The sequence below is a fragment of the Drosophila subpulchrella genome, chromosome 3R (assembly GCF_014743375.2).
Source record: "Drosophila subpulchrella strain 33 F10 #4 breed RU33 chromosome 3R, RU_Dsub_v1.1 Primary Assembly, whole genome shotgun sequence".
Lineage (NCBI taxonomy): Eukaryota > Metazoa > Arthropoda > Insecta > Diptera > Drosophilidae > Drosophila > Drosophila subpulchrella.
Window position 1 is genome coordinate 6,918,481 of NC_050609.1, and position 18,366 is coordinate 6,936,846.

General features: G+C 40.4%; 2 protein-coding genes across 2 annotated transcripts; both read left to right on the top strand.

Annotated features, from left to right (window-relative positions):
• The first annotated feature begins 4,469 nt into the window (after positions 1-4,469).
• LOC119555480 (GPI ethanolamine phosphate transferase 1) lies at positions 4,470-7,461 on the top strand. Its single transcript, XM_037866890.1, has 2 exons — positions 4,470-5,339; positions 5,401-7,461. Exons 1-2 carry the CDS (start codon positions 4,559-4,561, stop codon positions 7,314-7,316), a joined length of 2,697 nt encoding a protein of 898 aa, XP_037722818.1. The 5' UTR covers positions 4,470-4,558; the 3' UTR covers positions 7,317-7,461.
• Positions 7,462-13,356: 5,895 nt separating this feature from the next.
• On the top strand, positions 13,357-15,245 carry LOC119557415 (actin-binding protein IPP-like). Its single transcript, XM_037870166.1, has 2 exons — positions 13,357-13,516; positions 13,593-15,245. The coding sequence occupies exons 1-2, from the start codon at positions 13,431-13,433 to the stop codon at positions 14,749-14,751; spliced, it is 1,245 nt and encodes a 414-aa protein (XP_037726094.1). The 5' UTR covers positions 13,357-13,430; the 3' UTR covers positions 14,752-15,245.
• Positions 15,246-18,366: the final 3,121 nt, after the last annotated feature.

The window sequence follows — 18,366 nt, forward strand, 5'->3', positions numbered from 1 at the left end:
TAAATCGGGCAGAGCTCAACCGCTTGAAAAAATATTTCATTTAATTTTTAACTAGCTTATGTAAGCGAATGAATTCCCGAAACGACACTAGGACTATGGCCGAATTTTTAGCCTAATTTGGTGTTATTTTGGTTGCGTTGCTGCAGCACGCACAGCCCAGCCCAGCAATTAAATCCAATTGAGTGCTGCTACATTTTTGTTCAACAATTTGTGTGCCTCCTTCCCCCCACCTCTCTCAGTGTTTGTGTTTCTGCAACAAAAGCGCATTTAATTCGGCATAACACAATGCATAAATCTGCCTTTATTGAAAAACCAAAGCCAGCAGCCAACCGAAACCGACCATTCAACCACCTCACACCAATTGAGTTTGCACTGCAGCTGTCGTTGGCTTTTGCCGGATTTAAGCCTTAAAGCCACTCCTGGCTGGCTGACTGGCTAGCTGGCTGGCTGGCTGGCCGGCTTTGTTCCCAAAAAATCATCGAATTGTTGACCTACTTGAGAGCGAGAGAGGCCGAGTGTCAAGTAAGCTTCTCCGGACCTTAACGAGACTTTGGGCCAGCCTGATTGTTATGTAAAGGCTTCCTGTCTCGTCGTTAGATTGTTAAGAGCTTGTTAGAATAATGGCTAAATCGATGCACATGAGCAAAAGCAAAAGCACACAAGATATTGGTTGAATGTCGGTCTACACGGATTTGTGAGTAAGAAAAAGTGATTGTCCAAACTATTTGCCAAACTTTATTTATTTATTTCACTTTTGTGAATGACTTGGCCTGAGTTGAGTTCGTAATCAGTTTAGGCAAAGGGCTCAAATCGTATTGAAAGTTTTAGGGATTATAAGGTGAATGCTTGCCAAATGGCATTGAAATGAAAAGAGCTTTGATATTACTTATAATGGTGTCTAAAAATATGCAACAAAAAGTCAAAGGATTCAAGTCAAAAGTCGTCTGTTGTTTTTATTGCATAACAAATTTTCTTAAACTTAAAATATATATTTTTCCTTAAATTTTCCTTATTTGAAAACTAATAAAAATTAAGTTACATGTTGGGAATATAATATCGACATCATTTAATGAATATTTTGTTGCCAAGAAGTAGGCAATGATTTGTAAAAGCTGTTGGTCCTGTTTTGGGTTACTGCTTTGTTTTATTTTCAGATCAATTTTCTTAAACACATAAGCAACATAAACTATTTATTAAGGCGTGTATTTAAATAATAATTAAATTAGTTGTTTTAATAAGATGCATTTTGCGAATTTATTATTGACATAATAAAATATTTTAAAGCCAAAAAGCAGGCAATAATTTATATGACTAAACATGTGATATAAAAAGAGAAAGGTAGTTTTGAATAACCATTTCATTACAATGAAAATCTCAGTTCTTTTCGTGTTCTGTTTTTGCAATAAATAACTAATTTGGTGTGATTGCCAACCGAATTACAAGAAAGAGGCAGCCGTCGAGTGCATTGCGGTTGCATGACAAAGGCCGGCTATTAAAAAGTTGAATTTTAGTCCGACTCGTAAATTATATTCGCATTGTGTTTGCCTTTCAATAGCCGCCTGCCAGCACGCACACATATTTACACCGCACACACACAGATACGCCAGGGCAGAAAATCGCATTGTCAGGCGCTCGTTAGGCAGATGCACGTATGTATGTGTTTGTATATGTGTATATGCATGTGTTTGGGAGTAAGAAAAAATGGAGGTTTGCCTCTGGCCGTGTATTGGTTTTGTCGCTGTGGTTATGCACGCTATTTCACAGGATACACCAATACAACATCACCAGACACATACAGCCGCAGAGACACGCACACAGGCGCACACACAATAAAAATGATTGCATTGGCATGCGATGACAGGATGAGCGGGGGTTATGCGATGAAGCAGCCGGGCTGCATTTGATGGATGAGTTCGAAGCCATGAACCAGATGTGACAATTCAAATGCCAAAATTCAGCACACACACACACTCGCACACACAGAGAGGGCTGCCCAGGGGCGTAGTAACTCAGGGGGAGTTGTCAGTACATCGCATATCTTGCCATTCAACGATCCCCCCACGTACGCGCACCTGCTCACACAGACCCTAATATTTCGTGTTAAAAAATGCATCGAACAATATGCGAAGCGGGCCAAAACTCACGAGTTTTTATTGAAATTGAATTGTTGATAAGTTTTGTCAACACAAAACGCAGCTGAATTTAAATGGGGTTAGCTCTTCACACGCTCGAACACATTTTTTTCTGGGTGCAAATACCGAGTTGAGCGGGCTGACGTAATTGATTTGCTTGATATTGCTTTTGAAGTACTGGGCTAAGCAATTATCAATTTTTTTGGCTGACGTTTTCAAGTGTTTACGGCTTTGAGTTGTGCACATGGAGAAAAAGTCATTTTCATTTGGTGTATTAGATTTTAAAAAATATTTAAAGTTATTTTTAGAAAATATACAATGATCAGTTGTTCAAAAATAGCTTATTATGGTGTCCAAAACTATGCAGTGGGAAAGGTAAGTCGCCTTTTTTAAATGATTCCGTCGGACAACCAATAAATTGTTGCATACTTCTAGGCACCATCACAAGAAAATTTAAATCACCAAAGGTTTTTCATAACTTGATACATTTAAACTCCGATCAGTTTATTCATTACCAAAACAATTGAGAGAATACTATTTATCAGTCACACATGGCCGAACTATCTAGGCATATTACCAATCATTTCTTCCCGCTTAACTACTTTAAAGGTTAAATTATAAGTCTTAAACCAGAAATCATCGTACACATTCCCAAAAATGTCTGACTTTTTTTTCTGTGCTGCCTGGCATGTCAATATTTATCTGGGTTAATTCCTAATTCATTGACTGGACACTCCAGGCACAACTGCAACGTGGAGGGCCCTTGACTTGGTCAGGCCTTAGTCAAAATTCCCCAACCGAATGCCGGTCGAGTTCAACAGCCTCATGCCGCAAACATTTGGCATTTTATTCGCTTCCTGGCGATGATGATGATGCTGCTGCTCCAGCTGCCGGTCAGTGTGGCAACAAATGTTGCCAAATGCTGTGCCACAATTCGTTTAATTTGCGGCCAGCCTGCCGAGCGCGACCCGACCCACTTACCTACACTTTTCGCTGGCCAGAATAACCCACTTTTAGACCCAGTCTATGTCTATGAGGATGTGGATGTCGTTGGCCAACATGTTGCTGACCCAAAACCGATGGATAGTACGAGTAGTTGGCTAAGAGAGCGCCTGCGCTTTGTGCCATGGCCTAAAGAGAGCCCGGTATTGGCCTTCGTATTTCTCTGCCAAACGATGCTGCTCTGCCCAATTACTCAATAGCATTTCTCAATCGCTTCAAACACGCGACTCTGCTATGCTGGCCATAAAACGCCCAACTCTTGTCCGCTGTTAAATGAGCCCATTGCCGGACGCAAAACAGGCCTTTAATTGCCAGACGAACCTGTTAGCCGGCCATTCAGTCATCCGGCCAGCTATTTGTCGACTGGCTTACAACTGTCAGAGGACAACTCGGATTGGCCTGACAAATGGCCGGGCCCTAAGCCTTCTGGTCTAACTAGCATTTGAGCGCCAAATGAGCATCAAAAGAACATCTTGGAGCACCTGAATTGTCTGCCGGCTTGGCTGGCAGCAACTCGAATTAGTCAAGCGACAAAAGGGGTTGTCGAGCAACAGAGAAAAACACGGGAGTCACAATTTATACGGGGCAATTAATTTTCGCGGCCTTGCAGATTGACAATGGCCTTAAAGACTTAAATTGCCCAGACTCGCGAAGGCACTGCAGCAATTTGCAGCTCATTTAAATTGCAGGCGCGTAAATCAAGGCAGCAACGTGCAGCATTTGGTGCCCAAGGCGAAAGCGACCAGGCGCCATCTCACAAATCAAGCGGCAAATTGAAATTGCTTGACAAGGCCGCAGAGTTATGGCATCCATAAAAAGAGTCCTAACAGAGCCGGATTGTGGGGCGCATAGGACAAACAGATGATGATGAGGCGACGACAACAATTCTGCTCATTAAATGTGAGCAGTTCGAGGAGAAAATTTATTTGTAAATACCGGAATGTTCGGCTGTTTTGTAGTATACTTTACAACTTCATATCCCAAAAGGATGAACACAACTCTCCTTTTAAGATAAATTCACTTCTTCAAAGTTGAAAGGTATGATTGATGACTAAGTATGAGTAGGAGAAATTTTCATTTCCGAAAAAGCAGTGTCTTTTTATTCTTGATAGTTAATATTTCCGTTAAAAAAACCTTATCTTTATGGTAAGCTGAAAGGTTTGAGAACTCTCAAACTGAACAATAATATTTATTTTAAAATGTTTAATACTAAAATTATGGAAATACATATATAATGCTCAAAATCAAGATCTTATAATGAATACGCGAATTCTTCAGCATTTAGTGGAAAATCAAGCCAGTTGAGATTTTTTTGTTTACAAAAATATAAAACTAAACAGTAGTTTCTCAGAAGTACATCAATCTGAAACACTTTGTTAATTGAATATGTGTATCCCGTTCTTTTAAATTTTGTTCTTGCAAAAATGTGGAAGCTTCAGGCACTTGTAGTGCACATCCTGCTGATGGGCTCTATATTGAGCACATATTTCCAGCCGACTCTATTGCCCCACCTCGTGCCGCAAAAGACGATGCGCGAGTTGGGTCTAGAACCGCCGGCAGATCGGCTGGTAGTATTCCTCACTGATGGCTTAAGGGCGGCCACCTTTCTGGCGAGTAATGGCAGCGATGTTCCGGATCTCAAGGATATATACCGGAAGCAAGGTCGCATTGGAATATCCCGCACTTGTGCTCCCACAATGACGCGACCTGGCCACATTGCTATTTTTGGCGGCTTCAACGAAGATCCGGCAGCTGCCTTGGTCAACTTCCGCTTTAATCCCAGCAATTTCGATACGGTTTTTAATCGCAGTAGAAATACCATTGGCTGGGCCCACCGAAATATTGTCAGTTACTTCAAGGATCTGCCACACGGTGGTGCTCCGCTGAAATTAGAGTCTTACATGGAAGCACATTTGCCGGAAAAACTCACTTGTGACAAATGGTCTTTCGAAAAGGTCGAAAAGTTCTTCAAGAACGGCGATAATATTCGGGAATGGCGCAATATAAAGTCGGCGGTGTTCTTTGTCTACTTGGCTGATATGGATATAGCTGCACATCGGTTCAAGCCCCATTCAAACAAGTTTTATAAGAAGCTTCAGTACACACAGCGCGGTATTCGAAGGACCTATGAACTTTTTGAAAGGGTCTTTAACGACAGTCGAACGGCCTATCTGATGACATCCGATCATGGCATGAATAATGAAGGTATATAAACCAAAATAAAAAATAATATAATACTTTACTAATCAAAGACTTTATATTTCAGGAAATCATGGTGGTGGATCCATTCTTGAAATAGAAACGCCCTTGTTTATGTGGGGGGCTGGTGTAAGTAGGCCAGAAGTCGATCCTGAAGCAAACTTCCCAACCAAACCCAACATATCCGAGGTAGATCAGACCCAGCTAGCGCCTCTAATGTCTGCTTTACTAGGTCTTCCACCTCCGATGAATAATATGGCCTTGATGCCAGTGGGTTTTCTCAATGTGAGCGATGAGTACGAAGTCAAGGCTTTCAATCTAAATGTTTTGCAACTTTTGTCCCAAGCAAAAATTCTAATTAGACGCCATGAAAGCGCCATATTCTACGAATGGTTGCCCAAGTTCGGAGATCTTAAATTGGAACAGATCAATAATTATTCAGGAAAACTAAATGCCCTAATAGCAGAAGGAAATTTGAAAAAGGCGATGGAGCTATGCCAGGAATTCGGTAAATCGGCTCAGAAGTGCATGGCATACTACCATCAATATTACCAAATTCCCCTAATGGTGGCCACCACGTTGTCATACTTGATTTGGTTCTACTGTCTTCTCCTCCAGCTGACTCGTCTATCCAAGGAGGAGAAGGAACAAAGAAGGGGATTTATGACTTTCTCCACCCTAATCCTAACCATGATCGGAATTTTACTACTAACTTTGCTGGGGCTGCAAAATGTCCCGAATATCACTACCTTTTATTTGATTCTACCAATTGGTATGTTGATAATAGCTCAGGCTGAACGACCCGTGAAAGGATATTGGATTATTACTCCGATTTGGAATTTGGGCTGCACTCTATTGCCTGCTGGTCTACTGATATTGACGACATTTGTTTATAAACACCTAGGTGTGCTGTATGCAATCTCCGTACTTCTTAACAATCGAAGAGCTTTTTTGAAACCCTCTGTGAAATTGTTCATTTGGCTGACCCTGGTTGTTTTACTAAGTGCAATGCTGTTTGTACAACAAAATTTTAAAGATGGACTCAAAATAATTCGCTTGAAAAATTTTCATGTGCTTTATGTAAGCATGGTGGTGGCTCTTATTCGTCCCGTGATCTTGGGACATCGACATGATCCTCGAGTTTGGGCTATAAATGCGTTGGCTCTGTTAGCCGGAGCCTATGGAGTCTATCAATTTGAGACCAAGGAAAAAATATCAGTCTATGTCCATGCCGCAGCTTGGTCGTTTTTGATCTACGCCTTTCTATCGATTTCATACTTTGCAAAATCCACTTTGGAGGCCAGGAGAAGATTGGAACTTATCACCATCAACATGGTCACCATCATCTGTCTGCTCACCATCTCTTGGGGTGCTTTAAATGTCCAAATTGTGATAACCGAATTTATTTTGGGCCTCCAAATTTATGAGCAATCAAGGCGAAGCAAAGAAATTGAAAATATGGAAGAGCAGCACAAACCACTGAAGCATTTAAAGGGATGCTACCGATATGCTTTCATGATTCTCCTATACTTCTATGTGGCCTTTTTCCTGGCAGGACACTGGCTATCCACCTTTTTGTTCAAGTCCACCACCGCTCGACTATTTTATCCCCACTTTTCGCTGTTCATAGCCGGCAGTCTGCTCATCCTGAAGATTCTACTTCCATCCCTAATCTTCATTTGCGCTCTCTATGCAATGGTTCCATTTGTCCGCAAGAACACCAGAATGATTTTAATATGTGTCTTTCTCATCAGCGACGTTATGGGCCTCTATATGTATTACTTTGTGCGAAATCGGGGATCTTGGAGGCTGATTCGCAGGGATCTCGATCAGATATTACTGACCCATGTTGTGAGCTTTATGCTGCTGGGTTGTATCTGCTTGGCCAAGATTTTCATGGCTAACACTACAATGGAAAAGGTGGATCGTAGGGATTCCAGGATTTCTCGTCGAACTGCATCGCCTGAAGAAACTGAGGCTTGAAATGTATTTGGAAAGTCTAACAAAATTCTACTAGTGAGAAAAGAAATTTTGGAATTTAAATCAAGAATATTATTCTATTAATACTCTAATACTCTTCTTCCCCACAATACGTATTTTTGGATCACTTGAACTGCTAATAATTGAAATATATTCAATTCATTTCGTTAAGCATTTAAGCCTTTGACACAGAATTTGTCGCGCCCTCAATCGACCGGATGTTTGATATTTGTCATAATAATTAGCTGGCATTTGCCTTTTGGTCCCCAACTTCGACACTCCCTCTTTTTGGGGATTGGAATGGGGCTGGGTTGGGTTGCCTGGAAACGACTGATTTAATGGGCTATCTGGGTAACATTTTCCGTAGCCGTTTAATGGAATTTTCTTTCCATTATTTTTTCGCGCCCATTCCCCAGCCACATCCTGTGGGCTTATGTTTGCGATGTCGTCGCCCGTTGAGCCTTTGTCGCCAGCTATTTTATTTGCCTTGGCCAGCTCTGACAGCTTGTTGAGTTTATCCTGTCAATACACTCATGACTAAAAAGGGAAAATGTGGATTGGGTTTGGGATTCAGCTCTGTCCGACAGGATTGATCTGCCGGCTGATTGATTAATTGACACTTTGCACATTAATTAGGCTTGGAAGCCAGCCCTTTTCTTTCGGAAAATGCCTTTCAGACTTGGCATTTGTCCTTGGCCTTTGAGGCAGATGTTTATCTATCTTTTCTTTTCAAAAAAAAGAAGAAACAGCCGACTTCTTTTGCACACTTCTCTGATTAGAAATTATGACAACTCTCTCCAAGTTTGCCTTGCATAGGTTGGCCAAATTTATCGCTGATTAATAAACTCATTAGAACTTTCCTTGTTTCCTAGTTGAAAAAGCAGCAGCAGCACATGGAGTGTGGGAACTTTGCCCAGATTTAATTGGAAAAGTTGGGATGCGCCTAAGTCAGTCGTTAGTTGGTCAATATTTATCCCGGCTTAGCACATCCTGTACATCCCGTCTAAATAAAGCTCAACCTTGGTGGCTCTGTCATTGTTGGGCATCTTTATTTTCCATGGAAACCCCCGAAGCGACAGAAAGGCAAAGCCAAGAATAAAAGGATGTATATATATAGGTAGGTGGCAAGGTACAATATCGGGCGAAGACAAAGAATTATGCCATCTTGTCGGTTATTAATGAGCCGCAGCCCCCGGGGAGAAGCTCTGGGTCCCGATTCCCTTTGCATCGAACAAAGTTTCAATTTGGCGGCCGCCTAATGAGAATGCATTTGAAAGGTAAAATGATTAATGTCAGCGGCAGCTTGGGGCTTATATTTTTGTGGGCTAACCACTCGCCGCCGACGTGGATTTAATTAAAATAAAAATAATACTAAAGGCAGCAGCTGTCAGGGCCAAAATGTTTTTGGCCAAACTCATTCTGCAATTATTACATTTGGCAGTTAATTAAAATATTTATAAAATGCAAATAATTGTTTGCGCAAAATGGAATTGATTTGGCAAACATTTGCCAGTTAGAAAAGTGTTTTTTACCACCACAGGGTATGCCAAATAAATGTATGGGTATATTCCACATTTGTTCATTTTCCGGTCAGTGTCAATAATCGCATAGAACTTCTGGTTATTTCGTAGCTTGTAAGTTATACAACTGCTGCCAGATATTCAATAGTCGAGCTCATTGAAATGTTGTGCCTTTTCAATGTATTTTTCACATTGTTATTATGCAGCTGATGCAGTGGTTGTTTATATTTGCCCACTGATATTGTCGGGTGCAAATTAGTTAAAACCCAACGGCAATTTAATTTGCTATTAAAATTTTTGGCTATCAAACCAATGAATCATATGCACAAAATGTTTCAAATATGCTTAAAAGTTTTATGCAAATTTAATGAATTTGAATGCAATGCGTAGAGTGTTTTTTTTTTAATGTTTACCTATGCGTTAAATGCAAAAACCAAAATAAAATCTATAACGAACTATGCCGTGCAATTAATTATGCGAATACTTTTGCAGGTTTGGCATCACGGCATTTATTTTTGCCATTTTGTAGCCATGTGCATTAGTTATACACCGGTATTTAATGAAGTTGAAATAGTTTTGGAAATATTTCCGATACCGATACCGATGAAGGGGACCATTGGCCTTTTATGATAGCTGCATTATTCAAGTGGATTAGCTGTGAATGCTTTTTAGAAATTTTCGACCACATCGCTGGCTTTATGTAGGTAACTTTTAGGAGGGATGAAAACTTTTTTGCTTTAAATTCATTTATAATGCTGGTGGACTCTGTACAGAGAAAATAAAAAATAATAATACAATATCACTTTTTATTTGTCTGCCTTTTTAAATACGTTTATTTTACAATACGCATGACTCCGAAATCACTAGAGTTCCGAAATCATTTCTAAAGGTGTTTGAAAGTATGCAACAGTATATTTACGATCATTCGATTTCCATATTCACTGCAATCTTTTGGGAACTTTTTTAAGTGATTTTGGTGATTCCTGCACCACCCCCAATATAAATTTCACAACTAATATACTTCATATATTTTTCTTAGTGCCGAAGTTCTTTGAAAAAGCTAGCCCAGACTATTGCCCTTTTGGTGATATCTCTTTAGCATCGTAAGTGTTCCAGGAGCAATGCGAAATCTGCCATCTTTAATATATTACTATCGCACTTTTCATCACGTTCTGACCTGCAAACAAACACATACAGTGGTCGGCATATGTATTTTGACAAAATAAAAGTTAAGTATACTCATAACTTGAATTTACTTCTTGTAAACTATAGGCATCAATGGAAAGGTAATTTCAATGCCGTTTGAATGATACAATACATTTCTTTACCCATTCAGTACTTATTGAAAAGGACGAATTTGTGTAAATCAACTTTGAAATTTTTTTTAAAAACTTTTTTCCTCGTCTTGAAAACTTAAATTTTTTGATGCAAAAAGTTTCTTCAAACAAAAACAATAGTAACTGCAAAAAGAATTTTTCAAAAATCATTTTTCTTATATTTTTTATGAATTTTTGAAAATGCTTAAAAACAGGCATTTGAGCCATATTTTTATCTTTTTCATACAAATTTTTTCCGACATTGTCACCTTCAAAAATTCATAAAAAATATAAGAAAAATGATTTTTGAAAAATTCTTTTTGCAGTTACTATTGTTTTTGTTTGAAGAAACTTTTTGCATCAAAAAATTTAAGTTTTCAAGACGAGGAAAAAAGTTTTTAAAAAAAATTTCAAAGTTGATTTACACAAATTCGTCCTTTTCAATAAGTACTGAATGGGTAAAGAAATGTATTGTATCATTCAAACGGCATTGAAATTACCTTTCCATTGATGCCTATAGTTTACAAGAAGTAAATTCAAGTTATGAGTATACTTAACTTTTATTTTGTCAAAATACATATGCCGACCAGTGTAAACAAACAAACCCACTCACACACCCACGAAAAACCCCGAAAAAGTTGTTTGCCATTCGAAGTCGTAATTGAGTACGCCGTGCGCATGTATAAGTAACAAGGCAAAGTGTCCCGGTCCTCGAAAAACCCAAAAAGTTTCGTTCTCAGGAGCCATTCTACGGAGTCGTATCTCCTTTGTTTTCTATTAAACAATTGACAAAGTGCCTTGTCCTTGGCGCTGGCTGATGCGACTACACATATAAATTATAATTTAATAAGAAAACAAACGAAAAATTCAATGGCGCCATAAACCATAAAAAGACGCTGCAAAGAGCTGCTCGGCTGTGTGAGCGGATGTGTGTCGAATGTCGAGAAACAATAAGCAAACAATGCCCAGGACGAGACGAGAGTAAACATTGAAATCATCTTCGACGGCGGAAATCGAGCTCAAAGGATCTGGTTGGGGATGGGATCCCCTCGATTAAGTAGCATAAAGTGATGATAAATGCGACATTGAGCAACAATAAATTGTTGCCTTTTTGTCTCAGCTCGCTGGATGTAGGTTGCTGTTTGCCAGGACTGCCAGGATTGCCAGAACTTTTGCTCCTCCCAGGACTCCGCACTGCCTGCCATTGACGTGTTTGACTTATTGATGCTGCGTGCCGGGATTAGCGATGCGGCCCACACTGCGTATGAGCAACGCAAATATACCGAAAATCATAAAGCATCGCTGATTAGCATTTGTATGCGTGGCTTGTGTGTGTGTGTCTGTGCGTGTTTATATTTCGCTGCTCATTCAATTGTTTATTGGTAATTTGAAATTCATTGGACGGCAGCATCAGCAGACAATCCTCCCGAGTTTATGGTCCTGCAGACAGTGCATTAAAGCTTAAAATCAATCGAACTGATTTCTTGGCAGCGGCTGCAGGGCCATCGATTTGTGGGGGCGACTAATTATACACTGCGAAAAAATGATTGATAAATTAGTAGTGACTTTTTCATTCTTAAAATAAGTTACGACTGAGAAGAAGACAATAACAAAAATAATGATTTTAAAGAGAAGTTTACTTAACCTTTTTTTTATTATTGTAGGTATTATAACTGTGGCAATCTGTTTCAGAAATTAAACGGATTTTTAAACTAAGTTAAGACTATGAAAAACCAACCCAAAATGCCAAATTAAAAATGCACACATGACTTTTACATGGATTGTATTAATATGGATTGTTAAGCCTTACAATTAAAATGATACACAATATTTTATTATGCTACTAGAGTAATTGTGCAACCTACATCAAAATTAAAGTGTTTTTAAAATTACAAAATATTCGTCAGGGAATACTATAGACTTACTTCATAAATAGTCTTCAGGGACTAACATTTTTTTAAAGCCACTGGCCTTAAAATAAAACATATCATCGCAACATTTTTATGTTTTGATCAACAGCCTTACTAATTGAATTGCTTTTAGTTTTTCCTCTGTAGGTCAGTCAGTCAGCGCGATGCCCTAGCAAATTCTTCGGGCACATTTGAACTGCATTTGAGGCACACTTTAAGCTTCATTGCAGCCAGCCTGCCCCATGGCCAAACGTAAGGGCCAAAGTTTTCCACTTAAAAAACGCGAAGTTGCCTCAATGCTGGAATTGTTTTTCTTCTATTTTTTGTTGTTGTACTACCACTTCCCCACCCCCAAGCCCAGCCCCATCTCCCTTCGAGTCTTGACTGTGATTCTGCTGCAGTTGGCCGCAAGTCGTGGCACTTGCCACAGGAAAGCCAAGCCAAGCCATACCAAACCAAACCGAGCTGCTTGCTGCACAGCCGGAGCTGAGTTCGAGATTACTTTGGTTTACATTGTGCTACGTTTGCGGCTTAAATATTGTATTAAGTTTGCTGGCTGGTGATTGGAAAGCAACTGCACATAAATAGAAAAAAAGGAGAGGAACGAGCGTGGGGCGGGATTCCCAGGGCAAAGTTCACCTCATGCAGCTGGCAGCTGGCCGCATTTCATTGCAATTTTGCATTATTTGCAGCTGGGGGATGATGGCCGAGCTGGTCGATTCAAAAGCCAAGTTAGCAGCCACTTCAGTTTGCTTGCTGCTATTAGCCGGGCCAAAAGGAGGAGGAATTGGAGGAGTCCGTGGGAGCAGCATCAACCGGATGGGCAATTGCTTAATTGCAACTTAAGCTCAATTTTCCTATTTCCCCCAACCCAACGGGAAGTTTCCCTGCCCTATCAGTCTGGGCCTTGTCTGTTTGTTGTTGGCACATAAAATCTTGGCCAGCTCACAATCGTTGCATGTAATGACTGGCATTTGCGGCAGCTACACCGATATGAGCCGAGGTGAAAAGCCGGGGGGTAGGGAGTTTGAGCCGAGAAGAGCACTCCAAACTGTATGGGCATAGATAAACAGGCCCACTCGAAAAGCCCCCGGGCTAAGCCCTTGAGCCCTCCGGCCACTTAAAACGTAAAGTTGCCCAGGTAGAGGTATTAGAATCCCAAATCCGAGGCAGCTACAGCTACAGCTATGCTTAAATGTAGTTTAAGTGTGGTCTACTACTTGCGGTCTTTGCCAGCCGCAAATGATCCTTTTAATGCCGCAAATCGAGTGCCAAACATCAGTGGGCCATGAGTTTTCCCTTAGCTTTTTGTAAACACACATCTATTTTCTTTACCTTCGTATATCCACAAACTAAATTCAAATCGTAGCAATGAGTTTGGTTGAGAAAGCCAGTAGTTCTCTTGAGGTACCGCCGAATAGCCTAGAAGTCGATGATGAACTGGAATTATGCAGCATGTGAGTAATCTAAAGTTTACTTGGGTAATAAACTTTCTGTATTTTGCATTCATATCTTACTATTCCTAATCCTTAGTGATCATGAAACCCAGAAACTTATTTCCAAGAGCTGTGCGAAACAGGAAAATGAATCATGGGAGATACTTCCCGAATGCGACCTCGAGCAAATGGGTTTTTTGGAGTCGATCCCGGATATTGAGTTCCAGTTCTCCTGCAGCAAAGAGTTTATGATCCGAGGGATCAACCATATGCTGGAGAACAAGAAATGCACCGATGTGGTGGTCCATGTGGGTAATCAGTCCTTCAAATGCCATCTGCCTGTTTTACAGCTGTGCACAGGGTATTTTAAGAATCTCAGAAGCGTGGATGTGGTCACCTTGGGTACGGATGCTATAACACCGAAGGGTTTTGAACTGGCCTACGAATGGATGACACATCCGAATGCCAAACCCTCCCGAAAATACATATTGGATATCTATTTGGCCGCCAATTTCCTGGACATGCCGGAACTGAGTGCCCATCTGTGGTGTCGATTGGACGATCCCAAGTTGCTTAATGGTTTCGAAGCTTTTCGATTGTATTTGCAGTGTTTGCCCCTACAAGCGGGCGTGTTGCAGGAACTGATGCTGGGTCGCATTCATAAATATTTTCTGGTGGCCGTTGCCACCGAGGAATATCTCGCGTTGGAACCACGTCACGTCTTTGAGATGCTCAGTCACTTAAATATGTGCGTTAATTCCGAGATGGAGATGTTTATGAGTGGTGTGAGATGGTTGTTCTACGACTGGCGGAATCGAAAAGAGTTTGCAGTGGCCATAATGCAGGCGATACGCTTTAATCTGATGCCAGCATGGTACACTACTGTTATGAAGTCCAAGCACTCGGATGAGGTGTTTCAGGAACTGCTGGACATGCCGCAGATACAATCGATGATCAATCTGGGCCTATCCTTCTCGATAACCCACAACTTTTTGCATCCCACATCGCCGCTGAAAGAGCCGCTCCAGATGCAGCAGCCCCATGAAAGGCAGTGGGTCTTCAATCCGAACATCCGACATCACCACCGATACGAGTGCCCCAAGTGGCGTTACCTGAATCTGCACGTTTTCAACGAGTACATGGAGCACATCATCGTTGCAGGCTTTCGGTATGTGCCCTCCCTGGAGTATTTGAACCCCGACCAGATGATGTCCTGCTGCCAAGAGGCCCTGGAAAAGAAATCATTAAATAAATAGGCCAGTGGAGGACCGCCGTCCTATATGTGTGTGCTTGTCTGGATGGCTCAAAAACACACCCTTGGGTGCCATATAATTGCCACAAATAATTTCATTAGCCGGGTCGGACCGTTCGGGGCTTTGGTTTCGCATTCGCATTAAGCGTTTCCAATTAGTTGAATGGCTGGCATTTTGCTCAATTAATTGTCAACGTTTATGAACTAAGCACTTAGTTGTGAAACGTTTGAAGGTGTGTGTTTATGTTTGCCCACACAAAACACATGCCCAGCAATTGCGAATTCGAATTCGAGCAAACAAAATACAATCACACATGCAAATGTCAATGCCCCCGGGCTGTCAGTTTTCCGCAAAACCGCAAAGAAAGAAAAACACTTATTGTTTAAACAACACCAAAGCCAGGCGCAAATGCTGTAAAACCTGGCGGTAAAACAAACCAATCGACAGGCATAATCAAAATATTTTCACAAAAAATAACACAATTAACATGCAGAAATCAGGAAACAAAATAAAATCGATTTCGAGTATTTTTTCAACACTCCTTTCCATTGGTTTTATTTGAGGCTTTTCCGGATTTCACTGCAAATGTTTGAATAACTTTTTGTTTACCTTTGTCCTACCATTATCCTGCCTTCATAAATTTTTAGCTGCTGCATTAAAACAATAATACAAATGCAATTGATTTGGCCCGCGACCCAAAAACAAACAAAAGGTGAAATAAAAATTACAAAATTCATCGTTTTTTTCTGGGCCCATCGTAATTTAATTGTCTGCAGTTGAGGCGCCATGCGATAAATCAATTACTACAGATTAAGCTTCAGATTATTAAGGACTTTTTTGGGCTCTGCCACGCCAAACTTTTTTTATTTGGTCCACCCTAGGGGGGCAGCTGTGGCTGATGTAATGCGTTGATGGAAATGAAGATAGATGCATCTCTGGCAGATGCAGCGGCCCAATAATTGACGCTGAATATGATGAATGAGTGCCAATTACACAACTGAGCGAAAAAGAATCAAAAGACGATTAATGAGTCCAAGAAAGGCACAATTCGAATGCCAAGTCGTTGGATGAAAAATAAGAATTCAGTGTCATTTCAATTTTCTTCAATTTATAACCACGATTGTAAAGGCCAATCGAATCTTAGTTTGGTCGGGAAATTATTTATATCGAGGTATAGAGCTATTAAAATGTGAATTTTATCTCAGTAATCTAGAAATAATTGTTATCTTACAGCTAAATATTATTTTAGAGTAATGATTCTGAAATTACTTTATAAGGTGTCTAAAAGTATGCAACAATCTGTAGTTGACCGATGAGTACACGCGCAATGCAAGAATTTTCCACTGCATACTTTTAGATACTTTTTTAATTAATTTGAAAGCAAACAAGGTATTTCTGTGAATATACTGTGTATTAGGAACATCTCCCACATCTTGATATTTAAGCAGGATTTACTTTCAGAGCAAGTTAAACTACCATAAACTATGTACCTTCAACCTTTCTAGCCCCATTGTTTGGCAGAATAAACTAACGTAGGACAGAAAATCCCATTTGATCTTTCATTGCTCTTTATTGGCTGTTGCATAAAACTGATAATCCTATTGTGGTTTTGCTTGTTCCCTTTAATTGCCCTTACACTACGCTTTCACACACGCACACACAAAAGCGGCTTTAGTTTTCATGTTTTGCGGCGGCTGCGTTTTTGAAGTTCCATTACTCAAACTCTAAGCGCTTCCAGGGTGAATCGAATGGGGCAACTGAACTGAACTGAACAGAACTGACAGCGGAAGGGTTTTGGTGGCACACTGTTTGGTGGCAAACTTTATGGTGGGCCCATTGTTTCAATTGTTCAACTTGCCGAAAAGTTGGGCAATTCCGCCGCTGGCTGGCCCTCACAATTTGAGTGTTTTTCCCAGCTTAAAGGCCGCCGCACTTAAAGCCTGATTAGTTAATTGCTTTTGGCTAATTTGATTGGTCGGAATTTTAATTAAAGTCGTCCTTGATAAGATCGCAATGAATGTCATCAATAAAAGCAAAGATAAAGTGGTGAATGCTAGTGCACAGAAAAATCTATTGAATAAAATAAAATCTTTATAAGAATTTTAAAAAGGGATGTAATTTATTTTGTGTATATAAAGCCCGCAGTTATTTTACCTTCGATTCAAGATATATTAAAAATGCAAATTTAAATGGAAATTATTATCAGATTGCATTGAAGAACCTAAGGCCTGAGGAATTTAATTAATTCCATCAAGATAAGCCATCGGCGGTATTGCAGCAGTTAAGAGCTCTAGAATTTTTGGGGCTATTTTTGAAAAGCTTTGGAGTTCCGTTGGTTGGGGGACCACAACTACAAGTATGCATAATTTGCTGATTGCAATTAAAAGCAATTATGCTCGGTGTCCCGGCAACCACAAACTCATTAGCTTGTTGCACCAAAACCGCAATGCAGCATATCCCACAACACCAGCAACCGTAGAGCACGAAAATTACTTACACATATCTGGGGGTCAGGGGTCAGGCGGTCAGGGGTCGGAGGTCAGGGATTCGGGGGTCAGAATGTGCGAGAGAGGGGCCACTCACTTGACCCGCCTTTTGGCTCAGTATTCCAAAACGATACGGCCAAAGGGATTGCCGAAACCAAATCGAATCGCTGGCAAAATTGCACAGCTTGACGCCATCTTTTTGCACAACCAAATCCTTTGCAATTTTTTTCTTCCAATTCCTATTCTTTTTTTTTTTGCATTTTGGACACAGTTTTTGACGTGCGTGTGTGAAGTGCTTTCAAACAAAATGGTCACAGCAAAGTGCCCACAGCTCTGGAGGACCCAGAACCGAGGACCGGGTTTGTTTAGAAGGTTTTATGCATATGTCCGACATGTGGAAAATTCCATTAGGAAGTTTTCTTTGTTTGCATACATTTGCATGGGCCCTCTGCTGCCTTCGCCCCTCTTTTTCACTGGCCTTCCATCAGAAATAATTTATTTGCGGCCAGGAGCAGGCCAAGATTTTTATTATTATTATTTTGTAATGGTTTTCGAGTGTTTGCAGTAGCTCAACAGCACAACACAGCAGCAGCACAGCAAAGAAATGGAAATGATTTGCATAAAATCGATTAAACATTTTCAGCAAATAAAATGCATATTGAAATGAAATGAATAGAAAGCAAGCCATAAGCACCAGCACAGCAACAATATGGGCCATGGGTTCCCAAGAGTTTTCTTCCGAACGTCCTGCTTTTCCAGGTTTTTGTTTGTTAAGTGGGGGTAAGCACAGGATAAGCCGAGTGACTGACCCCCAACTGTGTGTGTGGCCAAGAGATTTATCAAATATTGCCCAATCGATTCACCTTTTTGCCATATATTGCAATAGTATTGTCGAAAGCAATAATGGCAAAATGAAACAAAATGCATTTAACCTAAATTGCTTTGCTAAGAACTCGATAATAATCCGTACACATAATAAACTCGGCCGGTAACTCAATGGCTTAATTTATATATGCCCACCACTCGAAGTGAGCTCAAATATTTTTCAATCATTAAAATATGAAATATCCACACAGACATTAATTATGCCCAGACAGCAATTACACTTGAGACCAAGAAATTGACAGGCCAG